Below are 13,710 nucleotides of genomic sequence, written 5' to 3' on the forward strand. Positions count from 1 at the left end.
CATCAAACACACAGTATTGTTGTTTGTTCTACTACATGTACACATAATTAAACTGAGATTAAAAATTAAATTGAAATTGAGACTAATTGAGATTATTCTTTAAAACACGATTGCTTTACTGTAACTGCTGTATGAACCGTACTTAGTACTGGATTTGTCCCATGTGACTATAGTGTAATTCACAATTGCATTATCCTTTTCGAATTGGTTTTTAATTGTTTGATTATGTAATTGGCATAATGCAGTCTTACCTTACAAATTAAATGTTAAACTAGATTTATTCTGAACTCTCTTGAAATCATTATGACTAGTAGATCATGTGGAGGCTGATGTCACCTCAAATATATGGCCAGGATAAAGCAAACTAAAGTCAAGAGTTTTTGATTAAAAGTATGTTTGCCCTATCCTTGCCAACTAGAAGCTTTTTTTTTGCCACCCCAAAGAAGCACAAAATCACTTTCACAGAATGTTATATTAAATGTTACATCTTGGTGCAATGACCTGCCCAACTCCATCCAAGTAGCTGAATCCTTAGCCATCCTAAAGAATAAGCTAAAACACATCTCTTCCATCTTTATTTGACCTTCCTGCTAATTTTCTAATTCTATTTAAAAATAAAAAATATAACATTTCGCAAATATTCCCATTTATTTTGGCTTATTTACATAAGAGTGCACAAACACAAAACATGTAACAATGTATTTTATAATTTTATACTTTTAAACAGACAATAGACTTTTATGCATTCTGTCTTGTGAAATGTCATTGCCCAAAACCTCACTAATTTGTTTTACAATATTACTGTAATTGTATCAGAAGCTGTAGTTTTAAGAGTTTTCAGGCAAGAAAGTGTCACGTCTCTGGACTTTTGTTATTGTTTTTGTTGTGTGCCATGTGTTCCATTTGACCTACTTTTAGTTAATTGTCTTAGCGTTTTCACCTGTGTCTTGTTAATTTAGTTAATTTCCTTGTGTATTTAAGTCCTGTGTCATTGTATTCCAGTCGTTGGATCGTCAATGTCATTAGCCAATGTCCATACAATGTCTTTTCCCGAGGTCTATTCGTGGTTTTTGTTCTGCCTGCCTGCCTTTGTGTACTTATTTTGCCAGTTTTTGGATTAAATCTGTTTAAGTTTATTTTCGTCTCGAGTACTCCTTCTCCTGAGAAACCACGAAACGTGACAGAAAGTGGTTGTTTAAAACTCAAATCTGCTGTTTATTTACAAAGATAGCACCTATTTGATCACCGGGCACTTGCTAGTTGCTCTGACATTTGCCACCGGCTCTGATGTCTGTGTGATTAAACATGAGATAAAGTTTGTTTTGGGTATTGTTATATTTAACAGACATTCGTGGGCTTATGCATCTTTTATTTGTTCCTAGTCATGTAGTTTTGGCAAAGCACAAAGATATATTTAATAGATATATATTCTTCCATTGTCCTCATTTAAAAGTCCTTTTTATAAAAGCGTTTGCTAAATGACTCAAATGTAATGTTAAATGTAAATGAAAGCACAGAATAACCAAAATAACCAAATATCTAAACTTTGGTGAGAAGTGATGAGTGTAGAAGCGCAGAGGAGAAAGCAAAGCAAAACCCTGGTCACGAATTAGAACAAAACAAAGATTTGAAGAGAAAAATGTTGGAAGTTTTCAATATAAGCCAAGAGGAGAGAAGCAGACAAACTACTTTCTTTTGCTGCAAAGAAAACTTGGCTTGTATGACACTAGCATATTCTCACTGGAGCTTATGCTATGTCATTGTCTTTACATCATCTGCTGAAATGCCACTCTCTACTGCAGTGGTTTTCATACTTGTTCCTTGGGACCCACTGCTCTGCAAATTTTGCATGTCTGCCTAATTTATACACCTGATTCAGAGGAAAGAGCTCCATTAACTTAAATGAGTCTGTCAGATAAGTGAGACATGCAAAATGTGCATAGCAGTGGATTCTGAGGAACAGGATTGAAAACCATTGCTCTAGTGAACATGCCAACCTTGGAAGAGCCAGGACATGTTTTTAAATAACAATTAATATAGCTTGAAGGTGAGTAAATGGGTGAACTGTGGGTGAACTGTGACTTTAAACAACAGTGGTAAAACTTGTGAGAATTGAGCACATTTATTGATGGACTGGACTGGTGTGCATTCTGACAGCACACATTTACTAAATTTACTAATTTATCTTTTTTTACAATATAAATTGTGTAGTGGACAGGACATTGCAGGTTCTGGTTTAAGGTGGGACCTCTTCGTGACCACAATAGTGGAAAATTGTCCACAGATAAGGATGACATGACAAATTTCTTGACCTTTTAGAGGTCAAGAAAAAGCCCTGTGGTATACATTCCAGGAAGGACAGGACTTGGTCAAATTGCATATTCTACCCACCAACAGACTGATTTCTAAGGTTTTGGCCTGTAACCTACATACAAATTCCTTAGAACCTTTAGATGCAGCAGCAGTGGGTGAAACAAAGAGAAATGGTATAGTATTCTCAATGAGAGCAACATAAAAGAAAAAGATACTCCTTGTTCTTTGTTTTCAACTTAAGTGGAAGTAGGTAATAACAGATACATTGTTCTTATTCTGAGTCTTGTTACCAGTAAAGCAACCACAGAAACATCCCTATTCTGAGTACTGTAATGGAAAACAGGAACATTGAAACACTAACAGAAACACCAAAGTTCTGAACCTCGTGAAGGAAGAGGCAACAACAGATACTGTACTGAGATACAAGTACTGAGTCTACAGTGACCATGTTCTGAGCCTCCAACCTGCGAGAGTGTTCAGACTTTATTCAAAATCTTTTTAATTGAGACAAGAACAGATGCAGCATGTGCTTAGTCTCCATCCTAAAGAGGCAACGCAGATCCACCAAGTTCTGAGTCATTTGCCCAGATAGGCAGAAGAGACACAGGATTTTGAAACAAGGTTAAACTCCGGAGAGCAACTTCAAGGTAATTTTGCTTAGCAGTTCCATGCAGGGACCTTCTGCACCTACTCCAGGGCCACATTTTTAAGACCCTTTGGTGCTTGGAGTTCAGCATCCTCCAGCGCTTTGTGTTCAACGCTGTCGAAATTCCTTTACCCACTACAGTGTTACCAGCACAACCAGTGAATGAAGCCATCGGATTGCTCAGTCGATCACAGAGAACTATAATTTATACAACCTTCTTCCAGAGACCTTGGCATTTTTGTATATTATCAGTATATGATTTTCTAATTTACATGAGACATATAGCTGATTTCAGTTGCTAACAAATAATAAATATAAGCCAAGAGTTTTCTTTTGCTGGAATCCAAGTTTCTAGTTGTTGCTTACTCTTGTCTATCTTTTGTTGATAAAACCTTGTGTTGATGATAGAAAAAGATGTTCTACAAATTAGAGATCACCAATCGTTTTTTATGTGATGTAATAACCCTAACCACACCTTGATGGGAATACCCCTCACTCTTTATTTATTACGTAAAGCAGCTCTAAAAAATGCTATTATTAAATATTAATTTGAAGTTACTTCACTGTTCATTCAGTGCAGTCCAATAACTGCATCCAACAATTATATGTTTTAATGATGCTAATATATATAAATAGAATTTGGTCAAATAGAAATTGGTCTCAAGTCAAAAGTAGAACAAACTACCTACAAACTTCCTACAGACTCAAGAGAAAGGCCTTAGCCAAAAATACTTTATTTATTATGGCTACTCTACATACATTAACTGATCTGCTTATGAAAAAGTTTTTTTTATATGTATAGTTGATATGTTTCCCTCATTAAATTAGGATCAGCCAGTTTTCTTCAATCACTTTTATTTTTATAGCACTTTTAACAATACAGATTGTGTTAAAGCACTGAACAGTATGAAACAGGAAAATAGAGTGATAGTAATGTATAATGACAAAATTAAATACTTAATTTTTTATTAAATGCAGAGATGGTCTGTGTATTTAAATGAAATCTTTTTACAATGTAACTAGTACATTGTATGTTATGTTGAGGGTTGCCAGTTTCAGTTGATCTAATTAATGCAGCCTAACAATCCTTTAATGGATTTGAATAATAGAAGTGTGTTAGTGTGTTATGTGTAAGCCAGGTTAAAGAGATGGGCCTTTAATCTAAATTTAATCCGAGTGTGTCTGCCTCCCAAACGGTGTTAGGTAGATTGTTACAGTTTGGGAGATTTGAGTTTGGGTGCTAAATACTTCCTGGCTCAAGTAAGGACTCTAGCTGCTTTGTTTTGGACCAGCTGAAGTTTGTTTATCAAGCGTGCAGAACAACCACCCAATAAAGCATTACAATATTCGGATTTCAAGGTCATAAATGGCATTAACATTTCAGCATTTGACATTGAGAACACAGGTCACAATTTAGATATGTTTTTGAGATTGAAAAATGCTTTTTTACAGATGCTAGAAACATGGCTTTCAAAGAAAAGATTGCTATAAAACAGCATCTAGTTTCCTAACTGATGAAGAAGAATTAAAAGAGCAGCCATCAAGTGTTTTTAGGTCCAATAATTAGTACCTCTGTTTCAGAGTTTTGCATTAAGAAATTGCTCATCATTTAGTTTTTTTTATATAGACTGCATTCTGTTAGTTTCTCAATTAGGTGTGTTTCACTGTGGCGTAAAAAAAATATAAGGCTGAGTATCATCAGCATAACAGTGAAAGCTAACACCATGTCTCCCGATAATATCTCCCAGAGGTAACATGTAAAGCATGAAAATTAATGGTTCTAGTACTGAGCCTTGAGGTACTCCATATTTCACTTGCGATCAATATGATACCTCCTCATTTAGTGTTACAAACTGATGGCAGTCAAAAAGTACGATACTGGGAGAATGTTGTGGTTGATAGTGTTGAATGCAGTGTCAAGATCCAATAGCACTAATGAAGAGATACCACCACAATCAGATGATAGAAGCAGCTCTTTTGTAGTTCTAATGTGAGCCATCTCAGTACTATAGTACAGTCTAAATCCTGATTGGAAATCCTCACAAATACCATTTTTCTCTAAGAAGGAATATAGTTGTGAGAATACTACCTTTTCTAGTATCTTTAATAGAAAAGAGATATTTGAGATCAGTCTATAATAAGTCTTTGGGGTTGAAATGTGTTTTTTTAATGAGAGACTTAACAACAGCCAATTTGAACGTTTTGGGGACATATTCTAATAACAATGATGAATTAATAATAGCCAAAAGAAGATCTGGGCGTCTATAGAGAAACCCATATTTTTCTTGTCAGTCTCTCCTGGCTGGCTCGCCAAATTTTTAGCTGAGCAATAGTTTGGGTGTCTCGCCAATGTCTTTTAGATTCTTTATTTGTCTTGAAATGTTTTATGTAATCTTTTAATATCAGCAAAGCAATGGTCTATATTAATGTTTTGTGAAAAACATTTGGATTTATGTGAATATAAAATTCTAGGTTCTGGGAAGTATATAAGACAAGAATGTATAACTAATTTTATATGACAAGAGGAAGCCTTGTTATTTATAGACCATGATCAATTAGAGTACACCAGAAAATGACAAAGGTGACTATGCTGGAAATATTTTATTTGAAGCTGAAGATACACAGGACAGAGTAACCAACACCATGAAACAATTACTTTGATGACTGATTCAGTATGACATTTGAATCTCCAAAATTCTAAATTCCAATTCCCAAAAATCTACAAAAAAGAAAATCAGAAAAGATGAAAGGACAATAGTGTCTTGCATAAAGCATAAGTGCAGGTATCCTTCATCATAACTAAATGCACCATAATAAGTCTATGGTATACAGCTTGTAGGTTAAAAGAAACTAAAACTTATCTTTGCAAACCAATGCAATTGTGAGCACTTTCTGTTCAGTTGAGCCATGACGTTTCCTCTGTTTTGTTCATTTGATTGGTTTAACAGTGCTGTTTGACAACAATGTTGGTGAATCCATGCACCTGAGTAAGCTGAGGACAATCAAATGAGGCCAGAAGTTTATGTGGGCCATGACATTTGGGAATAAACTTCTCTGTCAAGCACACTGTGGCATGCCCTGCAATGTCACTGTGAAACAAAGAAAGACAGATTGAAAAATACTGTGATTTTACTTTTTTAAATTAAATAATCACTGTGAAAATGTAAACATAACAATGCAACATTTATTTTGTAATATAAAAAATTATAAATTTTACCCATAGTTAACAACTCTGGCATGCTGCAGTCCAAGTCCCACAAAGCGGAATACAGTGTTCTTCAGAACACAAGGCAGTGGATTCTGGAAAGTTACTTTGATTGGCACTTCTTGACCAATGACAGCATCACATACAGGCTGAGAAGAACCATATACAAGACACAAATTTAGCACTAAATGATTTCTACTAATCAAAAGATTTATCAGTTGAACCATAACTCACAGCGATAACAAGGTCTGGTGTGCGCAGTCTGAAGTTGTACTGGGTGGCCAGAATCTGCTTAGTCTGAGCCACGTGTCCAAAAAGGTTGAGCATCAGTGAGGCATGATCCACCAGGTGTTCCTTATATTCTTCATAACTCAGGGTCCATTCCATGGGTCTACCTATTTGTGGGAAAAAGTGACAAATATTGAATGAACACTCAAGTCTCTTTAAGCTACATTATAGCAACTGGGTGGTCTCATCTATTGCAGGTGTTACAAAATGTCATAATTTCTTACATTCAGAAGGCTTGAGCTCAATGCATGTGTGGTCCTTCTTCAGGAAGGTCTTCCTGATTCCGGTGTAGTACATGGCTGCAGCCTGGCTGTAGAGGGTGACGCTACGAGGTGAGCTGCATTTGTTTTTCAGATTGATGCAAAGCACAGCATCTTTGCCCACACATGGTCCATCCCCTTTCAAGTTGACTTCACAGACAACATCCTCAGCACAGGGCAGTGGGTATGTGCATCTTCTCAAGCCATGACGAAGAGCTGTTTCCAAAGCAGTGCACTTCTCAGAAGAACCTGATCAATGAAAGAAAGAGTACAATTTACTCCGGAGAAACACCAACATTTATCATTAGTATAAACACAATGGTTGAAAGTGCTGGAATAGAGGGAAATACATGTGACTTTTACCAAGTGGGTGTTTGTAGAGGTTTGTGATATCCACACGTTGATCTGAGCCAACAGCCTTGGTGCTGATGCAATGACCTACTACATCCTTCTCAACATGGACAACACCAAATGTACCATCACATTTTCTCTGCCAGTAAACTTTATCATTGTTCACCTAGAACACACAGAGACAAACAGGAATAATAAGTGTTTATATGTTAACTTTATGCCAGAAATATAAATTAAAGGAATTAGCATACTTCAGCAAAGAGGAAGGGCACGTCATGCTTCAGGAAGGTCTGTCCTGTGCGGATCGCAGCAACTGAGGTGGGACCACAACGGAAGAAGCCCTGGCTGGTGAGTTGAGGAGTAGAATCAATCACCTGCCAACCTCCAAAACCAGATGGCAGGTCTGGCCGAGTCATCCAGGCCTCATTCCACACGTGGTAGTTCCTGCATGACAGAGAAGATGAAAGAAATGGAAACAGTTCATGCACATTCAGAAGAAAATCTTTAGGACATTGCAAATGGTAATGACACTTACCAGATTGAATCACGGTTCATATGATCGATCAGCTGGAATTTCTCATCCAAATAGACGTCAGATGTCAAACAAACATCAGTGTCATGAGCAGAGCAGAAGTTTGAAACTGGACGAGAAGGAATTCCCAAACACCTTAACACTATGAGAAAAAGAAGAAGATTATAAGAGCATTACATCTACAATCATAAAACATTTTCTCCTCGTCTGTAGGAACTCTTACGTGTGTTGGTGACTCCAGCAAAGGCCAAGCTCTGTCCATATTTGACAGGTATTCCTCCACATTTGTGGTACTGTTTCAGGATGGCACTGCTGCTGCACCAGGATGTCGGAGCAGTTCCATCTCCATAGCAGTTTGACCAGTTACCCTCCAGCACTCCACAGTCTTTGTTGGCAATGACCTGATAAGGAGAGATGATTAAAAAGCTTCAAGCAGATGTAGTGCAATCAGAACAAAGCAAATCAGATCATTGTGTCAGGCTTTCCAACTTCAAATCAGGGGGGTTGCTGAGAAGAAAATGAAGACTCACCATGTCAGACAACACTCTGGAAATATTAATAGGATTTCCCCATCCTGAGCAAGGTGTGCAGCTCTTCTCCAACACATACATACATGCAGACAAGATTCCCTCCTCAAACTAAGAAGCAGAGAGGAAGAAAATTATATATTGTTAAACAACCTTCATGCTATCCTATGCACTTGTTCTCTAAAATAATATCTCAGATATGGGAAGGTCAGGAACAAAGTCCAGGGGGGCAGAAACCATAGCATTTCCCTTATTTCTTGTGTCAAACATGAACTTTTGTAATACATTAATGACATTTTTGGCTCTTACTTGACCAAAGTTCCATGTTCTGCAGCCAATCTGCTGCTTAGTTCCATAGTAGATTTTGCCCATATCATTCAGCACATACTCAGCTCTCTCTGCCTCATCACTCAGGTACACACAGTCATCTGATGAACAGAACATTTGACTTTAAGATTCATTATGTTCTTTCCACATTCTGTTTAATTGTTATACATTCAGGTTTCAAAATTAAAGTGTAATAAAACATACCTTTACACCAGGGGTTGAACAGCATGTAAATGTCATTTTCAGGAACATAAGGTAAAGTGAATCTTCCTCCTGGACAGTGTGTCACGACACTGAGCTGGTATCGTCCAGCACAAGCAGTCGGAACAGAGTGCACACACAGTTTGATTCGGTTTTGTCCTTTTTCCACAATCTTTGCCCCCCAGCAATCTTTCTTGAATTCTTCCACTATTGGAACGATCACATAAGTGCCGTCCCGGATGGATGGGATGTGACCTGTCAAACACACAGAAGAGCAAGAGATTTCAATGATGGTAGAAATGTTTGTTCAGCTCCTCACATGTTTTGTAAATTTTATTTCTTTGCATGTTTCCACATGGTGTTGGTCATAACTAACCAAGTTTGAGCTCCAGGTGAAGCTTGTCACAGCTGGGGTTGAATGGACGGCAAAGATCAACCCACATATTGAAACACTGTCCTCTGCGGACGATGAGACGATCATCAAGGAAACAGTGTGTGTGATGCTCCTGACGATTCTGTCCAGTCCTACATTTGAGAAGGTCAACTTTACTCACCCGGAGGACAGCCTCTGAGGAAATGAAAAAAGCAGAAAAGAGGAAAACAGAAAATCAACAAACACTGAGTTATTACGAGTAATGATAATTCCCATCATACATTGCAGGAGAAAGATAAAAACGTCCCTTACCCTCCCCCCCACAGACTCTCTTGGTTGTACAATCCTCCACAAATTCCTTGACGACAACTTCCTTTGTCTCATAATCATGGCATGGAGTGACAAAGCCGCAAGGATTAGGGTATGGAGAAGCACAAGGGTTAACACAGGGGTTGACGCATGGGTTAACACAAGGGTTAACATATGGGTAAGCATAAGGAATATTGCAAGTGTTTGCCCAAGGGTTTACAAAAGGTTTAGAGCAAGGGTTGACACAAGGGTTTACATCAAGTTTGGCACAAGGATTTGCGCATGGGTTAACACAAGGGTTGCTGTAAACCGGTGTGTAGCAGGTTGCTTTCCTGCAGCCATCCTCCTGCAGTTTAATGGCTGGGAAACGGCCGACGGTGCAGAGGTTTTTGTATGGGTTGTACACAAAAGGCATGCTGTGCAAAAAAAGAAAGCAATGAGAGACATGAGTGTCATCTGTAATTGGTCAGTAGATGGTTAACAATTCATAAATAGGAAATCTCCAATTTTTGTTTACATTTGGTTTCTTTAAAACATTAGGCTGTTCCCAAAAGGCCAAAATTCCTAAATATATATAATCATACCAAAAAAAGTAAAGTCTTTAAAAATAGCAATCCAAATTTCCAACAATGTCTGAGATGATTACTTACATGGTTTGAGTCCTTGTCTGTTCAAGAGAAAGGGGAACCGAATGCTTGAAGTGCTGCAGCAAGTGATCAGTAAGTCCTGCTTTAACCAGCTCGTCGCTCGTACTGCAGTCGGTCTTCACACCAGACGGGATATTTATGCTACATCTCCATCTCCACCCCATCCACAGCTCATAGCTGAAGAGTTTGAGTAATTGTCCTCTTAAGAAAGGGATGAAAGGATTTTGAGTCATGTTCATTTTTATTAATTAACAGGACAAATTAACATCTTAGTTTAATTGTTCTGAACCTTTAAACTTCAGGCAGAATCATTTTGGACTAACTCCTTGTCTCCACTGGACATTAGTGGCATTAGTGGCACTGGACATTAGTATTGAAAATTATTAATTTATATTTATGTCTTGAATTATATAAGTATATAAATTGTATAAGCAAAGTATATGTATATATTTCTTCATACAGTAGTAGTGCATGATTATATTCAACTGCAGCAGTAGGAGTCTATTATTCCTACATTCATCTCTCATGATTGTCAGATCAAAGACGACTCTTTGTCTTACGACTTTTAGTCAGTTATTTAAAATAAATGACATAAAATTGGAAAGGAGAGACATTTCAAAGATGAAAATTCTCATGAAAGGAAGAGAAGTCTCTTACTTGACAAGTGACAAGAATCTGATTTCATAACTTTAAATCTGTATGTACCTTTTGATTTATCTTTTTATTTTTATAACTATATTATAGAAGGCATCGTCAGGTATGTCATGATTTTTTTTTCTCAGACAACATAATTGTTCACCATCCCCAGCCTGAACGTTACGCTCCACCCAGAAGGTGTATGAGGAAAAAAGGAGAAATAGCCTTTAATATGACCAATTAAATTAAAATGGCCCAAAAACATCCATAACTCAACAGTTCAGAACATTATTAAAAGAACAATGGGCTTTATCAAATTGTTGTGACATAACTATAGTCTATCTAGTAATTCTGGTCAAACTTGACAGAAAACGGTGAAAGGACAATATTCATTAATTCAGTGTTTGTTTCATCATTCCATCCATGCATCGTCTTATAAATTCTCATCATTAGACACATATCAAACCTCAAAAGAACAAAACAAGCAAAAATAAATATCTGATTTTCCCATATTTAGACACTTTTTTCCCAACCTCGTAACGGGATCGGTTTAAAAAGGATTTTACAAAGAACTTGTTATAAAAGAAACATCTACCTCTTGCTTATGTGTCCCATATCAATTTAATGATGAAAAAATTAAACATTTATCACATTTTATAGGACTGTTGCTAAAAATACACAAATTGTACGTCTTTGGTCTTTCTACTTTTGGGGAAAAAAATATATACATTTTTACTTTTTATTTTTTTTTTTATTAAGAAGTTTAACTAAAAACACATTTTGATGTTTTAGTCATTGACATGTTAGAAGGCAATCTGAAAGAAATTCTAGGAGTTAGGAGAGTAGACCATATATGTAAGCAAATCTGTAAGCTTTTTCTACAGAAAAGAAACACAAATGCTTAAATTATTACCAAAAATCATAGACATTAATAATAATTGTACAATTATTACAGTATAACTTGACAAAATGCTTGGTTTAAGAAACTTAAAATACATTATTTTATGCAAAAAAAGAGTAATAATTAATAAGTAATACAATAATTATTTAATATATACTATATATTAATAATATAATGTTTTAATTGAGTATAATGGGCATACTAAGGTATGAGAAAAGCATCTAACGATTAATTTTGGTAAATCACTTTAAAAATTTTATTGTTCCATCCATCAACATTCTCTGAAATACTTTTAGTTCTTTTTTCACTGACAGTTATGTCAGCAACACAAACTACAAAGAACTTTGCAAACGAATAAATGTCAGGTTCAGAATGGTCAGGCTTGAAATGTCACTGAAAAACAATGAGAACTAATTATATAATCAATTAGATTGTAACGCGTAGTGCATATCCTACTCCACTGCGTTTCTCGCAAACCCAGATTGTTTAGTTCAATTGGTGAAATCAATGCAATACAGGGCGGTGTGGCAAATGGATGAAAATGTTGGGTGGAAACCAAAATAGCACAAGTGCAAAACTCTCAAGAAGTGCTCAAGGAGCTTTCATCACTTTCGAAAACAGGGTTGCTTTGAAACAACTGTCTACTGTAAAGGATTTAATAATCTCCTAAATTGCTCTATTATGTATTACAGACAATTATTATAATGCTTTAGTCAGTCTTACCCATAATTAATCTGACATACTTCATACCAAGTCTATCAATACATACATTGACCCGAATGTTTCACATGTAAAATTGGTGCTCTTTTAAACTGACTAATAATAATTTTGTCATAATGATCATTTTCCCTCTGCATGCATGTACAGATGTAAAAGCATGATATTTAGTTCATTATTTTTTACATCCTTTACAAATCTTATTTTGCAGCATAATGAGATCATAAATCATTTCATATCTAGATTGTAGATAGCTTTATGTGTTACTTTTGTTTGTCGATATATATCAACACGCAATCGATTTCTACTCTCTAGGAGTCACTTGGTTTGTCCTTTAAAATGTACATATTTAGCAATAAACACAAAACATCATTGTTAAATAATATAATCAACATTTTAAACCCTGAGTTTGATCCGTGATAGGCCGAAATGGTAGTTTTTCACCACTTGCAGGCCACCGTTATTCAATATTGCAAAAAAGTAATTTTATGGATTAGTGGTAGTTTGAGGAGCAGCATTTATCAGCTATATTCTAAATTGTGGTGTGGTTGAACAAGGGTCATACAACTCAGAAACAACAGAATGACACAGACAGCAAACTGTACGTGATTTAAATACAGTATCAAGTAATAAAGTTAAACGTAGGTCAGTAGGTGTCACCTTTGTTACTCTAGGGCAAATTCAAACAAGTAGGTCACTTCATCTTAATCATCTATCATTATGTGTACATTCTTCCATTATTAATAACCAGCATTAAGTTTATCTCAAAAAACTATCATGGGATTACGCTGATGTAGTCATCTGGATCATATTACACAAAACAATGCCAGTGATAAAATAGTGTCTCTTTGTGTGTGAGAAAACTGCATAATTGCCTGCTTTTATGTTTCTGACTGACAGCTCAGCACCGGAGCAATTATACAATAATGTTATATGTATTCTACACTATTCAGTTGACTCATATTTTTTTTGTAAAAGAACAATTTAAAGAAAAAACTTGTGTGACTCAACATGAAGAAAAGATTTTCACACACTACTGTATGTGCAGTTCGGGTGGAGAGGTCATTATATACAGATGTGTTTCATTTGGAGCAGCAGCAGTTTGTCCCAGCAAGTCCTGCTTTCACATGCTTCATTCATTCAAGCTCCTTGAGAACAATTACTCTTATTAAATAAACAGATAAAAGTTGATTTCGGGAAAAGGACTACTAACATGTAAGTATCAAAACATTAATTATTTTAAGATTGTGACCTGGTTACATTTAACATATAATCATTGCATTTAGTCCGGCATTTGTATTTCATCAGGTATCTTTTAAGATCAAGTAAAAAACAGAAATACAGTAACGGCAAAAATACATATTTTAAACATTTTAACATGATCTTAAGACAGTTATTTTCATAGATAATTAAATAAATTTCTAAAATGACTTTTATTTGTCTTATTTGTCCATTCTCTTTCTCGTGTCTATTTTTA

General features: G+C 35.9%; 1 protein-coding gene across 1 annotated transcript; it reads right to left on the reverse strand.

Annotated features, from left to right (window-relative positions):
- Window positions 1-5,558: 5,558 nt before the first annotated feature.
- On the reverse strand, window positions 5,559-10,072 carry LOC122332854 (protein-glutamine gamma-glutamyltransferase K-like). The gene is made up of 14 exons (XM_043230297.1): window positions 9,983-10,072; window positions 9,336-9,748; window positions 9,027-9,218; window positions 8,654-8,905; window positions 8,432-8,550; window positions 8,126-8,233; window positions 7,819-7,996; window positions 7,599-7,737; window positions 7,315-7,507; window positions 7,076-7,229; window positions 6,677-6,961; window positions 6,399-6,559; window positions 6,177-6,313; window positions 5,559-6,048 (listed from the first exon to the last, which is right to left on the reverse strand). The coding sequence occupies exons 2-14, from the start codon at window positions 9,745-9,747 to the stop codon at window positions 5,901-5,903; spliced, it is 2,478 nt and encodes an 825-aa protein (XP_043086232.1). The 5' UTR covers window position 9,748; window positions 9,983-10,072; the 3' UTR covers window positions 5,559-5,900.
- Window positions 10,073-13,710: the final 3,638 nt, after the last annotated feature.

The sequence above is a fragment of the Puntigrus tetrazona genome, unplaced genomic scaffold, assembly GCF_018831695.1.
Source record: "Puntigrus tetrazona isolate hp1 unplaced genomic scaffold, ASM1883169v1 S000000148, whole genome shotgun sequence".
NCBI lineage: Eukaryota > Metazoa > Chordata > Actinopteri > Cypriniformes > Cyprinidae > Puntigrus > Puntigrus tetrazona.